The sequence below is a fragment of the Pterocles gutturalis genome, unplaced genomic scaffold, assembly GCF_000699245.1.
Source record: "Pterocles gutturalis isolate BGI_N339 unplaced genomic scaffold, ASM69924v1 scaffold53590, whole genome shotgun sequence".
NCBI lineage: Eukaryota > Metazoa > Chordata > Aves > Pterocliformes > Pteroclidae > Pterocles > Pterocles gutturalis.
In genome coordinates this window covers 19979-37290 of record NW_010142934.1, presented here as the reverse complement: position 1 = coordinate 37290, position 17312 = coordinate 19979, and the positions used below count along the sequence as shown (strand labels likewise).

The 17312-nt window shown below is 41.6% G+C and overlaps 1 protein-coding gene across 1 annotated transcript; it reads left to right on the top strand.

Moving 5' to 3' along the window:
- The first annotated feature begins 2093 nt into the window (after window positions 1–2093).
- LOC104459165 (mitochondrial ornithine transporter 1-like) lies at window positions 2094–13619 on the top strand. Its single transcript, XM_010084515.1, has 6 exons — window positions 2094–2214; window positions 6031–6289; window positions 10775–10912; window positions 11241–11410; window positions 12420–12578; window positions 13495–13619. The coding sequence occupies exons 1-6, from the start codon at window positions 2160–2162 to the stop codon at window positions 13617–13619; spliced, it is 906 nt and encodes a 301-aa protein (XP_010082817.1). The 5' UTR covers window positions 2094–2159.
- The last annotated feature ends 3693 nt before the right edge of the window (window positions 13620–17312 follow it).

Genomic DNA, 17312 nt, shown 5'->3' with positions numbered 1-17312 from the left:
AGAGTTACAGCCTGCCTTTGCGGCCCTTTGCGAGGAGCAGTGCTGCCCTTTGGGTTTGTCTGCTTAGTGTTTGGAGAATGCATCAGCAGAGAGTAACATCTGGGGCCGCGGGTGGAGGGCTCTGTGGGACCTGTCATGCTAACTGGTACTTCTGTGTTTCCAGGTTTGAGGCTTGGATTTGGTTTGGAAGTTACGGAGCTGTTGTCGCCGTGCTATATCTACAAGCAGTTTTTAATCTGCTGGTGTTATTACAAATAGGAAAAAATAGGAGGGAAGGTACATGCATATATAATACCAATGTAGTTTTGAGTAGGTCTTCAATCTTATGAAAGCGGCAATGTGCTCTTATGGATAAGGAAATGAAACTTCCTTGGCTCATAAAGTATCCATAATTTTATAGGCATCTCTGTTTTTCCTTCTGCTGCTGGGCTTTCAGTGGGTATCTGGGTGATTTGGCATGTGCTCCCTGTGGGGACTGTCACGGCTTGGTAAACATACAGCATGATGCAAGCAGCGTGCATATTACTGAAGGCAGGCTGCTGTTGCTCTCTAGTAGTTCACTTCGTTCAGGGGCTGTCTTGCTGATTTGTTCTTTTCTTCCTCTAAATGCGAAGCAAACCTGTGGAGTGCTGTGTGAGCGTTAACAAGGTGTGTAAGATAATGAAGTGTAACTTGGTCTTGGAGCCTCTGTTTCAAAATAACACCTAGCATGCTATGCTGTCAGTGGTGAAACAGTTCAAATCTGTAACCAGGATTTGGAAATTGCATGTATTAGTGTAATTTATTACAAGAATAGTTTTGGGGTTTTTTTTAAACCCATTATGTTCAGATTCATGGAACACATCTTAAACAGATGGGATGTGTGAATTGACTTTTGTGACAGTATTTGGCCTACTGGGTTTTTTTAAGTTTCAGGAATAAGAAATCTGTTTAGAGAAAGACTTTCTTAAAGCCTTGCCTGTATGCAAATGTCTGTGCTTGTAACATAAAAGTTGTAAAAAGGACATGGCTCATACAGTGTGGGTTTTTTTTAAACTATTCTTTCAATGTAGCCTACTGGGAATTATGTTTCCCATTCATATTACTCCAAAATATGTTTTGGGAGACAACAGGCCTCAAATACTGCAGTAGGTAGAAGAGTGAAAAACATTCTGTTTACTGATGTATTGTGCTTGAAGTCAGGCTTAAAAGTCAATGAAAGGCTGATTCATGCGTGTATTTGTGTGGTTTTTTTTTAAGATTCATACCACTTTTTTGACGGCACCACCTAGCTGTGTGTGCCTAGCTCAGTGACATGGTTCTGAAACAGTGGGAGCTTTTCAGCTCAGTGATTTTAATCCAAATAAGCAAGCTTGTTTTAACTGCTCTCCTAGTGAAAGTACCTTGCTGCAAGCTTGAAATCTGAATTCATTTGAATGTTTTATTTGAAAGTGTTGCCTTTGTTTTTCTGCTTTCCAGCTGCCTTCCTGAAAGATGAGGTGTAATTCTTATTTATAATATGTTGGTGTGTGGTGGACTTCCACTGGGAACATGACAGCCAGACACAATTCTAGGTGTTCATATTCATTCCTTTTCTACTTGTATCTCCTGAGAGCCATGTAGAAATGCCTAACGTGCCTGTATCATCATGAATACAGTTTTCCTAGCTGCTGTTCACCATGAGGAGAGCAATTCTTTGTTTTGATTTATAGGTGGGGAGCTGACGTGGAGAAAATATTCCTGCCATCTAGCCTTAGACACCTCATGTTGACTATGCTTCTATAATCAATAGAAAGGTAATGCTCAATGCTGTTCTCTGGAGGTACTCTTTGCTTTCATCTGAGAGATGCAGGGAGACTAGAAGCTAGAAAGCCGAAGTAGTCCAGACCTAGGCAGTGATACTCCAGAGGACTTGCCTAATGCAGCAAAGGTAATCCATCAGAATACATATATGCTACGTCTCAGTGCTGAGGACAAGCATTTTCTGTCTCTAAATGGTTTAGAACAAGCTAAATGGAAGGGTAGACTTGAAAGCATTTGTGTGATACTTATGCCTGTCAGAGTTACTGTTGTAAATCCTGTGTGCTTCATCTTTCTCTTCCTTCAGGAGGCTGATATCTTGACACCTTCCAGGAAACAGGAGACTTTTCTCTGAAGTAGCTGATAAGCACGCGTGAAACATGAGGATCAACTCTGCTATTCAGGCTGCTATTGACCTCACAGCAGGAGCTGCAGGTAATGCTGGAGAGAACTTAATTGCACAAAACTTCTGAGAGATCATTTTAATACCTTTGACTGATCTAAAAGCAGTTTCCCATTCCTATAGAAGTTCTTGCCTTCTGTGTTCTAAGGATGTGGAGGTGAAGCAGCTGACCTGGGCCAGTGTTGTGACTGCATCACTCTCTCTCCTCCCTGGTGAAACCCCTGCCAAACAGTGAAGGTGTAACCCTTCTTTCAGACTAATAATTTTCTGGAAGGAGGTTTAAGTTTCAGTTTTATTTCTCATGCTTACATGAGTTTAAGAGTCAGTCACAAGTAGAGTTTGGGAATTAAACAGTCTGTGAGTGATTGAGGTGCTGCTTTTGTCACAGGAACTCTCTCTAGTTGAAGTGGGAAAGAGGCTATCTGAAGGGTTGTTGGCTCAGACAACATCCCAGTGTGAATCTTTAAAAGCTGGGAAGCTCAGTACTAGGACTGATGGTAAATTCATTTAACTTCCACTTCAGTCTAGTTTGTTCTCTAAAGTTTTGCTGGACCAGTTTTGAGTGTCACACATGTGGAAACAGTTACATTGTCTCACTGACATTAGGATGTTATTAATGTCTGTGGCTGAGGGATGAATAGGTTTTTAACTCTGCCAGGGAAAAGGGGTCTTTTTGAGATGTCTAAGCTGACAGTGTTTGTACAGAAAAGGTGGAAGGAAAGATTTGTCTAATGTACTGTTGTAACCAGTTTAAACAGTTTCATGTTTTTTCTTTCCCATACAATAGCTATTACAGTCAGACCTTTTATGACGGTGTTAATGCTGCGAATATGACAGTATTAATGGTGGTAAGTGTATTCAAGGGTAGTTATTTGAGGTAGTTTGTCAGAGTGGATTTAACTTTAGTGCAGTGAGAAAGCAAGGGGTGAGAGATAACATGAGTCCAATGTGTCACCTTTGTAAAGTATTTCATCTGCCATCACATTTTGCCCAGTGAAAACCTGCTTTGTTAGCCTTTGCAAAATATGTTATTGACTAGACAACAGCCTCCTCCCCTGCAAGGGAAGAGAAGTGCTTCTGCTATTATTCCTTCATTGCCTTGGAAAAAATATGTGTCTGTTAGTCTGTTCATTCTCCTTAGTTTTTGGGTCCTCAGTAAACTATTACAGCCTCTCTATTTACAAAAGTAGCAACTCAATATCTGTGCAGTTCTTGATGGTTTTGCAGGTGTTCCCAGGTCCTTAAATGGGAGATGTGGTTGCTTTCCTTCCTAGTACTTCAGCTCGGGAGTACTGCTGTTAACATCCAGGACAGTGGGGTGCTGTGGCTTTTGAAGCCTGGTGTGTCTCATCTTGGCTACTACAAGAGCTGGCAACTAGCATTAGCTTAGAAATCTATTGCTTGGTGATACTGTTCTAAGTGCATGTTCAGGTTAACAGGGCATGCCCTTGAGGTTTGCCTGGCTTTTGGTGGTAGAGGTTAGAGGATCTCAGAACTAATTACGCTGTTTTCTCCTCTGGTATAGTTCTCCTTCCTTCACATAAGAGGAAGGAATTCAGACCTTTTTCAACATTACTTCAGTAATCCTAAATCATTGTTCTTGTTCTGTTTCTTTGCTGCTTCTGTTGTAATAGTTTTACTGTTCCTCTAGTATTTATTTTCCATGTTCTTTATACTTGCTAGTAACAATACTTGCTGTGTATTGCCCATGTTCATTGGTAGTGCCTGTTTGTGTTACGTCTCTGCACCATTTAGAAAGTGCATTTAACTAGGCAAACAGCTAGTTCCTCCAGCAAACATGTAACCTGGTTGTACCTTCCTTGCCAGATAGAGTCTTGACTAGCTGATAAGTATGGCATATTGAACCAAGTAAATTCTGAAAAAGGATAAATAAGTCATTTACCTGCCTGTGGGTCATAGTCCTTTGCCAGGATCTGAGCAACCTCTAATCACTTCTTTGATTAAGTAGTACTCTCTTCCTCACTGTTACCATGTTATTATTAGGACCATGTTTGCCTAAACATTCAAGCAGCATTGACTTTTTTGGTTTTCTGGTTTGTTTTGGTTTTGTTATTGCTTTTTTAGACTTTACTGCTGTTTGGAAGAATGATTTTTTTTCTTTATTTTAGATATTAACTGAGACTCTTGGTCTTTACCTTGAGGCTTGCAAAGTTCATTGCTGTAGTTTACTGGGCTTCTTGTGCCACCTCCAATGACTGTGCAAGGACAGCCCTTTCTCTTTTTGGAAGAGCCGTTCACAGTCAGCTCCCAATTTTTCAGCTTTGGCATTTCCAACACCATTCCTGGTTTTCTTGGGCTTCTTCCAACAGCCATTATTTTACTCCATGAGGATGTTTTAGGTCTACCTTTATACACGAACCCAGCATTTGTCCTGTAGACTAACATCTGCCTGACTTGCCTGCAGTGGCATTGGGTGAACCTTTCCAGCTCTGCTTTTCATCTGAGGCTTACATGGATGTTACTGGTCTGAGTCAGCTGCTTCTCTCCTTGGTTATCCTTCCCAGAGCAAGAAGCTCTTCATGCTTCCTTGCACGATTTGGTCTGAAGATTTTAATGAGCTATCTGGTTGAGAATGAGGTTTTAAGGGAGCTAGGATCTTGAGTTCCTCTTAAAGACCTGAAGTACCTCTTTGCAGAAGAAGCAACAACAGTGTAACACAAATGTGTTTGCAAGCAGTAAAATCAATTGAAAATCACCCTGGTTAAACAAACACTTGCTTACCCTTCTACTCCCCCCTTGGAAGAAAAATAACTAATCTTAACTGGATTCATGCATTTGTTTCTATTTCAGGTTCTTTACATTATCTGCACTTACAGGTAATTATTTCAGTTTCATAGCTGAAAATACATCTTGTGAACTTGCCCTCTTTAAGGTACATGCACGTTAACGGTGCTTGGGTTAAAGATCAGGTTTTAGGATGGTTATTCTCTCTTGATAAAAAAGCAAAACCATAAAGCCTATATAAGGTACACCTATCATATGCTTCCTGTTAGCTATTGGCTCCTAATAGATTGCTGGCAGTGTACACGGGTATGTCTTACTGAAAAAGTGTAACGCTAGCTCTTTCTGCAGACTACTGAAATGAGTTAGATGTTGTGGAAGAACACTGCACTGTGGGCAAAGTGGTTATTGATTACATTGAAGGAAACATCTCACAAGTTTTTAGGATATTGACCTTGCAGTTCAGTTTAGAAAAGAGAACATGTTGAGAAACTTTGCCCTTTTTCTCTTTTTCAGTTTATCCTGGATGCTTTCTTCTAATACGTGGGAATAAATGTAAACAAGAATCATCTGGAGTTTTGAATTAAAGGGCTTGAGTCTTTGGTTATCAATTTATAATGTATCATCAATTTTAGCACTCTCTCAGCAGTCCTAGAGGAATCTTTGTCTCACTTGATTACAAATCTTTCAGTTTTTTTGTTATTGGAATGTAAAATCAGATGGCTTCTGAACCATTGCATTAATGAGCAAGGGAAAATGTTTACCTCATTAACAAAAGTGACTTGATTGCAGAACAATACCTCTAATCCAGTACCTGTTTATGTAAGGGAACTGATTCATATAGATGCTTGCTTTTATTAAGGTAAAGAAATTTTTAATGAGAATCAAGCTGTTACTGCTCTTATGCATGATTTTCTTTCTTCAGGTAACTAAATTCACCACGGACAATGGATGCCATTGTGCTAAAATCAGCGCACTTGTCTTCTCCTGCAGAGAATTAATTCATCTTTGCTTTCCGTGTGATTTTCCTAATAGTGCTGTTTGTGAATAGGCATTTCAGTTGTAATAACCTTCAGCTACCCTCTTAACTTCTACTGCTTGCTTAGGTGGGACAGCATGCGTGGTGACTGGCCAGCCCTTTGACACTGCAAAGGTGAAGATGCAGACGTTCCCTGACATGTACAAAGGAATCGTTGACTGTTTTGTGAAAACCTATAAGCAAGTGGGGTTTCGAGGCCTCTACAAAGGAACCACACCAGCTCTTGTAGCCAACATCGCGGAGAACTCTGTTCTGTTCATGTGCTATGGATTTTGCCAACAACTTGTGAGAAGAATTGTTGGAGTAGACAGGAAAACAAAGCTCAGGTTAGTAATAACAATCTGTTTCGTATTTTAAATTAAATAAGTAAAAAGCCATGCAACTGCTACTTGTATATAATGTGTTGTCGGGTGCAACTGATGTCCGAGGGCCCCCTTGCCAGTGTGCAGTGTAGTAAGTTTTGGAATATAGACCTTTGTGCTAGGATGCGGTGCCTAACTACAACAGAGCCACCTACTTGTCACTGCATCTGGCTGGTTTAGATAATCACAGCTTAACTGGAATATTCAAGACCTGGAACATTTTACCAAAGGGACTCAGCATTGCAACACCTGAAAGTTAGCGTTCCCTTGATCTATAGGTTGTTCTGATTTTGCAAGGAAGGTAGTGGTTCTTACGGGGGGCATACTAAGGGGAAAGATCACTTTTCTGATATTGCCTTGCTTTTAAAAATTTATTTATTTAAGTTTCAAAAGTTTGATGCAATGGTGATTAGACCAAATGTCTAATTTTGCATAGTGTGTTGTCTACAGCACTGGCAGTAAGTGGTTGCCTAAAGAATGAAAAAGAAGAGAGAAAGTGTTTAGTACTAACTGAGTCCTCTGCCAGGCTGTGTTCTTAGTTCAGAGAATTTCTTGAGCCTGGTGTGATGCAGTAAGTGACTTTGGATCTCTTTTGAAGCACTTGTCCTGTCTCCCCTTGAATTCTTCTAAGTTCCTTCCATCTACAGTACACTTGGGCAGGGTGTTCTGAAGGTGATAATCATTAACTCTGTAACTGGAAGAGACAGTTGGTCCTTTAGCCATTATCTGCTTGGGATTTTTAGATCCATTGCTCCATGCCCCTCTTCCCCACCTGAGTCTTTACATAGATGGAAGGATCCCTGCCCTCCTAGTCCGTGAGCATTCTGAAACTGTTCCTTTAGCTGTCCTTGTTGCCTTTCTCTGAAACTCTTGTAATTCTAATGTATCTGGGTTTTTAGCTCATGAGACTAGAGCTGTGCAGAGGATTTAGGGTGTGAACAAGTCCTGGATTTATGCACTGGTATAATGACTATAATCTCTTTCTAGCTAGCATGGCTTTTCTCGAGGTACATCACTTTAGAGCTGTCACTGGTCCAGCAGTCTCAGTGTGCCTTGCTGGTAGGCATTTCTCAAGGTATGTCTGCTGTGCAGCTCTGAGAGTAGCTGCACCTTCTCCATCCATGGGATGCTCTACAGCATGTAAAAGACTTTTCAAGACAACTCCATTCAAAGAGTAACACAAGGTTAACCTCATCCAGCTTTTTATTAATAGCTTTGTTCTGCCTCTGTCGCATCTGTCTCCAAATGGAAGTAGCTGGGGGAGCCATGATTCTGCATTTGAGGTCTCTCATGTGACATGGGTAGCTGCCTGAGTGCACGACAAGTATCTAAAAGTGGCATTACGTGAGGTGTTCTCCTGTCACATGTTAAGATATGCTGTATCTTAAGACTGAGGCCTACTACGAGGGAATATTAAGTGATGAAGAAACAAATTATATTAATTACTCTCTACTTGCATTCTCTTTCACTGTTTTCTGGTAGCTGAGACAGAATTGCTTTCACCTTTTTTATTGCTTTCTTAGATCAAGGAGTTTCTGCTTGCTCAGCTTACAGACCCGTTATCTTTTCCTACCCACTAAAATGTAGGAGGTAGGCCTACCAGCAGCATGCTTCACTTAACTGTCTTTTGTGATACTCCTGGGAGGTAGGCCACAAACTTGCAGAGGTCCTAGGATCATCTCTTCAAGTGACTGAGATGGCATTTTTATGGTGTATGTAGAGGAGGTATCACAGGAAACATTCAAACAATATAGAGGTACTACTTCACATCTTTGTAGTAGGATAAGAAATGTAGTTTGAATGTGTAGCAATAGCAAGTGCCTCTGATGTCTGACCCTTCTTTCCTTGGTCAAGTACTGGTACTTTCCTCATCCAGGATGGCTGTTTAATACATTGTTGACTGAAGAGCAAATAGTGTGACCACATGGATGTACTAGGACAAAACACTGAACAATTTAAGTTTACTTGAAAGATTTCTCCCTTGGTGCTGCTCCCTTGGTCTCTTCATCTGGATCATTGTGGGGGGATCTTTTGAGGTGCATGTGTGAGAGAATTGTATTGACACAGTCTGCAGTGGTGCCACCAGCACATGTGGTCTGTCCAGGATGTCTCTACACATTCTTATTGTGCAAAAATCGAGACGCCTTTATAGGGTGCTGTGGGGGAGGGAACAAACCCTGATGAGGTGGCTATCCTCTAGACATGACAGGTAAAGAACTAAAATTACCTTCATTGCTGTTTCAAAACTGTCATACTGTCTTATCCTGAAGAAGAAAATGCATGAAGTTGCAAACTGAGGTGAACCTGACCATTTTTCTTACCCATATCTAAGCAATTGCTTGCCACTTTTTTGTTGTTTTATAGTGTTTGAGATTTCTCAAAACCAGCTATAATGGTTTGGTTTTGCTTTAAGTTACCTTTGCGGTAATACCTTCAGATGGCTTGGATATAAACTTGCCTAACCTGCTTGTGTTTAGGGATACCCTGTTCAGTGTGTTGAAGCCTTGCAAAACAGTTAGGAGGGTTACAAAACAACGTTTTTTCCAGTTAAAGGAACACTTGCCACTGAAGCATGAGTGAAAAAGAAAACAAATGGAGAGAGAAATGTTAAATTACCTTTATGTTTTAACATCCATTTAGTCCAACCAAACCGATTTCATTCCATGCTAAAGTCAAAGCTGAGAGAACCAAATGGAAAGAGAAGTGCTGAATTCCATTTGTCTTTAAATGCCCACTTAGTCCAACCAAACTGATTTTGTTCTGTGCCAAAAACTAAACTGAGAGAACTATTATCCTTGTTCATCTCAGTTTGACCTTCTCAGTGCAAGACTAGTCATCTTCAGCAGGTTATTTTAATTATAAAAGGCATTTATCTTGTTTTTCAGAAGCAGCAGCATTGTAAGAGTAGAGGATTCTTGCTCCTGTGCTGTGTGATCAAAAGTCTCTCACACAGAAAAAAAAACTGAATTAGGCATTTTGAGTTGAGAGGGAACTGCAACAGGATTCAAGGCTTATTACTTCTGCAGTGAGGTTCACTATAATAAAGACCAAAGCCTAAACAGTGGGCCTAGTTGAGTTGTTGTATGTAGAATTAAACATCACAGGCAAAAGTAGAAAAGATCTGAATTATGGCTAAATCTAGCCCTTTATGTACATGTGTCAGAATTCTTTTCAGGTCTGATAGCATCTGGTTTTTTTTCCTCTGCTGAAGGAGAAAGGATCCTGTGCACCCTTCAGTGCATAGTTTTAAGGCATGTATTTTATGTTTTTGTATCCTAATGTGTAATCTTATTGCCTTGCTCTAGCTCATAGCCTAATGACTGCAGGGTACTGTATTTTTAACTCTGCCTTGCTCTGTCTTGAGCTTTATTGGGTTGCATCTTGCATCCCTGTTAAGCCAGGCTTTGTGTACTGGAAGTTTCTTCCACTTTGACAGTTCTTGTCATTGCCGTATCTGAATATGTCACAAGCTTTGCTTCATGTCACAATTTTAGTTCTGTGATGCTTCTCTAAGGTGGAAAGTTGTAGCTTTAATCTCTGATACTGTAGGTGTATAAAACTGCTAGGCACAGGGCAAACATCTCCCTTGCCTGGAAAGAGATTCTGTGTAGCAGTGAGGTCAATCTCTGCTGTGCAGACTCCCTGGGCAATGAAAGGAGAAGCTTCACTTGCCTTCTCTGTGCTATTGTGCAGCTCCTGTCCAACACACTGGTGTCTGTAGGAGCCCATTTAAAGTGTATCATAAGCAGTGTGACCCTGGAGTACTGGCCTTTTTAGTCCTGGCAGTTTAGCAGCCCAGACTTTGCATTATGCGTGATACCACTGCAAAGCAAGTCCCAGTTTTGGAACACTGAGTCAGTGCAGATTGCAATGCTGTCCTGTTCAAGTGCTGTGGTTTATGTTGTTTGTCCTATCTCAGATTCACATGGTTGCATTCATGGCAGCACATCCATAGAAAGACCAAGTCTGTTGTGCCTTGGTTTCAGATTTCTAGCATCTTCCACTGAAAAACAGTATTAATACCAGTAAGGTGAATTTGAAAACAGACATCTATATGAGGTGATTATTGCTCCTATTCTCTTTGAGGAAGTAAATAGTACCCAAAAAGTTGCCCAGTAAAACAAGTCTATGGAAAGGTTTATAAAAACCAGGAAGGGGAAGATTTGATAGTGTTTATTCTGCTGCAATCACTGAAGTATAGCAAAAAGGGTAAAGGTTGCAATAAAGTGTCAAAAGGATGTATTTAAGTTGTATGTGAAGATGGGATGAGCTAGGTTTTTTCTCTCTAGTTCAAGTAACTGCCCTTTTTCCCTTGAAACTTTCCCTCAAGACTGTCATTTTTTCTTGAAGATATTTAGAGTACAGGTTCAGGAAGCTGATTGCTTGTGCAGTGGCTCCACTGCACTGAAGGTCAGTGCCCAAATACCCTCTGCAGTTTCTCTCTTGCAGTGACCTGCAGAATGCTGCTGCAGGCTCCTTTGCCTCTGCCTTTGCCGCCCTTGTCCTCTGCCCGACAGAGCTGGTGAAGTGTCGGCTGCAGGCCATGCACGAAATGCAGTTGTTGGGAAAGGTAATCCAGGGGCACAAGTAAGTATACACCCTGCCCAGCATCTCTGAAACCCTTTTACATGTATTTATTATTTTTAATTCTGTATTGGCTCAATGTCACACTTGTAGTGCCCTGTTAACCCGAGACAAGTTGTGGCTGGGAGGGTTGCACCCTGGAGATCTTTCAGGCACTAGTAAAGCTGGGTGCCAATGAAGAGTTCCTGGCAGGATCTTGTTCTAAGTCTTACTTGAGTCCTGTTGTCTGCACAATGGATCTAACCCTTAATTGTAGCTGCAGTTGCTTATTCTGTAACCTTCCTATTATCTGGCTATTAAGCATCGCTAACTGAATCAACCTCTCTATCAGTACAGTTTGGTCAGTAGTGAAGGGTGTTATTCAAAAGGATGGTCTCCTCGGGTTTTACCGTGGCCTGTCGAGCACTTTGCTGCGGGAAGTCCCAGGCTATTTCTTCTTCTTTGGAGGATATGAAGTGAGCCGGACGTTCTTTGCCTCTGGGAGATCAAAAGATGAATTAGGTATTGTGCTCCTTTTTCTAGGTGGATTCTAGCATGCTGTTGTGGGGGATGTAAGGGAGGGAGATATGCTAATAGTGCACAGCAGTTGTAAAATGAAGGAAACTGGACATACAGAATGTGGAGGTCTGCATTTGGTGTATATAGAGTAATGAATTATTGAACTGACCACTTTCCAATAGAGCAGGATGTTTTGTAGATGGAGAAAAAATACAGTGAGCTAACAGTAATATTATAAAACTACTTAAATGTCTGACTCTATAGTGTAACACAGCTCTGAACTATTCCATTTCAGTGGTTGTTTAGAGTGATTTTGATGTCTTTGGCTATATTCTCTTGAAACATATGTTCAAATGTATGCTGAAATGTACATTGATCCTTAGTTGTCATTTCAATGATAGTAAGAGAACACTGAGATTGAAAATTAGACATGAAAAAAACTAGCAGATGCCAGAATAAAGATTGCTTGTCTGCTGTTGAAAGACTGCAGAATCATACTTTGTCTTGCTGGGAGTTGGGATTTCAGCTGCATGTGGTCTGGTCTCTGTTGCAAAAGGTTTATAATCATCTGATCTGAAACACAAAATGAGGTTGCATCATGAAAAGTGACTGATCTCAAAGTAACTTCACTGTATCAAATAAATCTCTACAGGTAATTAGTAACACTATGTGATGTTACTCTAAACCATTTCACATTTAGCAATGGAAAGAGATCACAAGTCTGAAAGGAGTGGAGTTAATTCAGTTAATATAGTCAAAGCAGAATTCTGAGCTATACCTTTTTAGCCTGGCCCATAATCTAAGAGTCACTCCTTAGAACCTTTGAGCTCCTGTTTAGACTTGCAATTTACTGGTGGCTTAAAATTAACTTAAAGGTTTGGGGGGAAGCAGAAACTGCTCTTTTGTCATATACATGTTCCTCGGTGTTCTCTTTGACTTCTGTTGAAATAATGTAATATTTATGTTGGTGAATATTTTGTGGTGTGTATAAAAGCTTATTCCTTAACTTCAGGTCCCATTCCTTTGATACTAAGTGGAGGTTTTGGAGGCAGCTGTCTGTGGATTGCTGTGTATCCTGTGGACTGTGTCAAATCCAGAATTCAGGTTCTTTCAATGGCTGGAAAACAGACAGGCTTTATGGGAACATTTGTAACTGTTGTGAGAACTGAAGGTGAGTATGGAGCATAGCACCTGAGTCTGCAGGGCTGCAGATTGAAATCTGTACCCTCCAATGCCAAAAATTGCTTAAGAAGTCTAGTCCACTGAATGTGGTAAGAGACAGACAATAACTGTTTCTAACAAACAGAAATATTGATGCTTCATGTGGTCTGGAAAGCGTGGAATATAGAAATTGAGACCTACTGCATCTGCCATGCCTCTTGGTTCAGGAGACAATTCACTTAAAGCTGAGAAAAGCTCAATATGCATTAAAAGCAGATAAAGGAATAAGCTCTGTTACCTATGACCAAACCTACACATGAAAATTGAAGGAACCAGTTAAGTCCAGTACAGAATTTTTCTTCACCTCTAGAAGTTAATATATGGCCGAGGGCTGTTTGATAAATCAATCCTATCTAGCCTGTCAACTTGGGGCATCTACCTCAGTGTCTCATCTCTGGAAAAGGCCTTCACCAGGTACTCATAAGATAGTGCAAGAACATACATGGCAGCAGATGTGAATCCTAGCCCTGTTACTAGGGAAGATACTCAGCAAAGCAGGAGTCTTTCTTGGGGCACAGCTCCAACATAGTCCTGCTATTCCTTCTGTCCCCTTGCCAGCTGTGGTACAGCTGCTGTATCCTCAGGTGACTAAGGCAGCCTTCTGAAGACTCTGTGATACCCAAGATAAGCTTCCAACATAAGCACTTCAGTGGCTAACTTCATGTTAGAGCTCTAGCTACTCCTTCTGTACAAATATCCAGTAACACTGCAGTTAGTCATCTGCCACACAGTGAGTTCAGCTCGCTGTGTGTGCATGCCACTCGAAGCAGAAGCATTACTTCAGTATCCTTTGAAGGTAAAAGCACAGTGGTTGATGCAGATAGGTATTGTAATAAATTGCTAACTGGCTCTGATTTAATTTTCAGGTGTACTTGCCTTGTATTCTGGACTAAAGCCAACTATGATCCGAGCATTCCTGGCCAATGGGGCACTGTTCCTTGCCTATGAGTACAGCCGGAAACTCATGATGAAACAAATAGAAACTTACTGATACCTTCTAGGAGATGGAAAACAAAAAGTTGTTTAAGGATCATATAAATAAACAACTAAAAAGACATAGATCACATCATGGTCTGAGCAGGGCCAAATCAGTGGCCTAATTTTAGGAACTCAACTCCAGTTTAAGATTTGCAATCTTTTAAATTCAGGTGGTTTTACAGAGGTGCATACCTGCTACTTGAATTGGACCAGCAGCACTATCTCCATACTGCAGATTCTGCACTAGGTACACTGCATGTCATAAATGTATTTTCCTGTAAGGGTGCTAAAAAGAGTTAGGTTGACCTGTTAGGTTTAATGTAACATGCAGGAGTAGGCTATGATTTGCTTAAAACTAAGCACTGTTTAAAGTCTGTGCTGTGGTGCTTAACTTTCCCAGTTGTTGCTGGCAAGTGTCTCACTCAACATAACCAGTCCTGTCTAATGTTGCCCAGTATGACTGACTTATACCTCAGCCAGACCGCTGTTCTCCTCCAGCTCCCTCCTGCTCTGTCACCACCCCAGGTCATGGCAGGTGGTGTCTGACTTGTGTACTCTGTCCCAGTGACTGGGTGTTCAAGAGTAGGATGTGGTCAGCCCCTACCTTGTACTACTTTGAGCTGAGATATGCCTGCATTTGAGATAAAAACATACAGTTACTTGGTTTGAGGAGTCCATGCAGCATTTGTAACAAGTAAGTGTCAGTACTTTATTTCCTAAATCCTTCCAAGAAGTGCTGGAGTACACTAAGCACTACTGAATTAAGCACTTAATGTAAGCAAAACTGCTGGAAATAGCAGCTGGCTCAGAGCAGGGAATTGTAACTTCATGCAGGCTCTTGCTTGGGTCACCTTGACATGAATGAGTCCATTCCAGGATAGGAAGCTGAAGGAGAGCAGAATGCCAGAACTGAGTTCTTAAGAGACAACTGACACCACAGTTGCCATGGTGTAGCACATATGTACTTGGGCTGGAGTCCTGCCAATTTGCTGTGTCTTTGCAGCTGAGTGGAAAAAGTTCATATGACTGGATAGTTTGTATCACCCTCAGGCCTGGAGGGCATGCCTGCTTGGTCATGTTACTTGATTAAACATGAAGCTAGTCACTATTATCCAAAATGATGCAGTTAACACCTAGTAACACCTATTGCTAGGTGCTACTTTTATTCTTGAAGTAGGATATTCTTTACATAAACATGCTCTGCCTTGTAAGAAGCAGCTACTTTCCCCTATCCTGGGAAAAGGTAAAAGGTTTCAGAGCAACACAATTCATGGCTCACACCTGGAGTTGTACAGAGGGATGTTGTCTGTGCACTGGAAGTGATAGCCCCACCCTTGTGGAGGGCACAAACAGGCTGCCCTGGGGGATTAGAGCTCTTTTTACCCCCCCACAATCATCAGCACTACTTCGGTATTAGCAACTTGTCACAGCGACCACCAGTTGTGAGTGACTGACACCAGTCACAGCTGGAACAGCTTAGTTTTGCAAGTTACAGCTTCCATTTCAGATCCCAGAAACAGGAAAAAACTTTATACATAGACTAAAGTATCTCAGTACCTGCTGCCCCTTGCAGTGTAGGCAGCTGCTCCCCTGCAGCCTTACAGCCTTGGTGATGCAAGGTGGTTGCTGCAGTTCCAAACTCTTCTTACTTCCCCCAGCCTTCCCATGCAGCAGGAACTGTTCATCTTCCTTTCACATACACCCATGAGGAAAAGCAGTTACAAGCAGGGAATGGCTGAAGAAATCTTCAGTGCCTATTGCACCAGTTTACCTTGATTGACCAGTACACTTGGGACAGCCATACTGTGCAGAGTCAGTACTTTAAAAGTTTATACCAAATGTTTAAGTAATTCAGGTACAAAGGTGAGGCTTTAAGAGTTGTTAGACTTCCCCTTCTTTTTAAAGTTGTCTACCCAAGAGAAGTCATATATTTGTATATGTTTCTAATAATTACAAAAAGGTGAAGACTGACTCCACATCAGTGGAATACTTCAATTATTTCTTAGATTTGTGTTTGCTTTCATTTTTTAAAGCTGATGGGTGCATGTTCTAATATTAAAGGTGAAGCTTCAAGAGAAGCAGGATAGTTAGAACTGCAAGAAGCTGATGGCCAAAATAGACATGCATTTTAAGAGTTTACCTTTTGAAGTTGATGTAAGCAGGAATTTTTCTATTAACAGCTGCTTAAGCTGTACACACATGTCAGTTTTTCAGCTCAGAACTTTGTATGTTGGTATAGGAATTCATGGGGAATAAAGTTTGATTTTATTACCTGAGTGCCTGACTAGCGTTTCTGCAACAACACATACCAAGCTTGTCTATCTGAGGAGCAAAGAGAGGTTGAAGTCAGTGTCACTACCCCTCCAGAAATGAAGGAAAAGGCTTTTCACAATCAGTGAATGTATAAAGCCCCCAAAACTGAAGACATAGTGCCAGCTCTAACACAATGCTGTGAAACAACAGCAGATTTTACATGATCTACTACAGAAAACAAAGCCCAAAAGCACCCTTGGGCTGGTGCTTTATTAGTACCAAAGTCAGTTCTAATATTAGGGCTCAACTCAAGTTCCAAGCTTCTAGATTGCTGATTACCACAATACCCATGATTAGGGTAAGTTTCCTGCCCAAAGAATGCCAGGAGTCTGGGACAGGTCACCCTAATGCCACACATGTAAAAGGTCGATGTCCCCTACCCTGAAGCCAGAGACAGTCACTGGTACAGGAAGTTTAGGAACTATTGTTAGCACCTTTGGAGCAGTAGTGCTCAGATCTCTGAAGAGGGACATGGTATCTCCCTCACACAGCTATTCTATTACTCATTCCTGATTACACAATACTTTTTACTTAACTGCATACTTCCGATAGAAAAATCGGACTCTTGCTGTTACAGCCTTTACTGCTGCTCCATGAGATTAGCTTACTTCATAAGCAGGAAGAAGGTTCACCTGAACTGTCCTGCAAGCAATGAGAAAGGGCATCCTGGGACAGAGATATCCAATTGCCAGACCTAAGCCAAAAGGAACTTGGTCATCAGCCACTTCTAGCTGCAATAGAATGGCATCCTGTTCCAGCCCCTGGTACATTCCCTGCAGACGCAGAGGCCTTTACCTGGCTTCTGGCTCCATTGCCCTCTAGTGATGCAGCTGTGATGTCACCCCCTGCGCAAGTGGGCACTTCTTCCTTTTGTTTAGCCAGAGTTGCATTCCCTTAAACTTGGGAAACTGCCCCTCAAGGTTATGTGCAATAACATGTGCAGCCTCTGAAGCAGCACTACAGTTTGGGGAACAGCATTGCTGGAGCTGAACACGAGCCAGCAGCAAAGGCTGGGCTGCAAGAGCAGTCTCTGGAGCCAGCAAATCAGGCAGTTGTAACCCTCTGCTCATACCTCTCACGTCTCTCAGAGCAGATGTGGAATACCACATCCAATTTTGCATTCTGCAGTACAAGAAAGGCAGTGACATACTGGAGCAAGTCAAGAGAGGGCAGTGAGGATGAATGGTGGAGAAAACAGTTTGTTCATGCGTAACAGAAAGCTGAGGAGAGATCTTACTGCCCTCTACAGTTACCTCATTCATGGGAGGGGATAGAGCCAGGCTCTTCTCAGAGACTTACAGGTGCAGGACAAGATGCAACAGCTACAGCTTGGGGTACAGTGGCAGAGAAGCAGCTGTGCAGTCTCCAACCCTGTCAGCTCCCAGGGCAGGTG

Excerpts from the sequence above, each read along its gene's own strand:
- LOC104459165 (XM_010084515.1), top strand. The coding sequence starts at position 2,160 with ATGAGGATCAACTCTGCTATTCAGGCTGCTATTGACCTCACAGCAGGA. Across the intron at positions 6,290-10,774 it reads GACAGGAAAACAAAGCTCAG|TGACCTGCAGAATGCTGCTG; the intron begins GTTAGTAATAAC and ends TCTCTCTTGCAG. Across the intron at positions 11,411-12,419 it reads GAGATCAAAAGATGAATTAG|GTCCCATTCCTTTGATACTA; the intron begins GTATTGTGCTCC and ends CCTTAACTTCAG.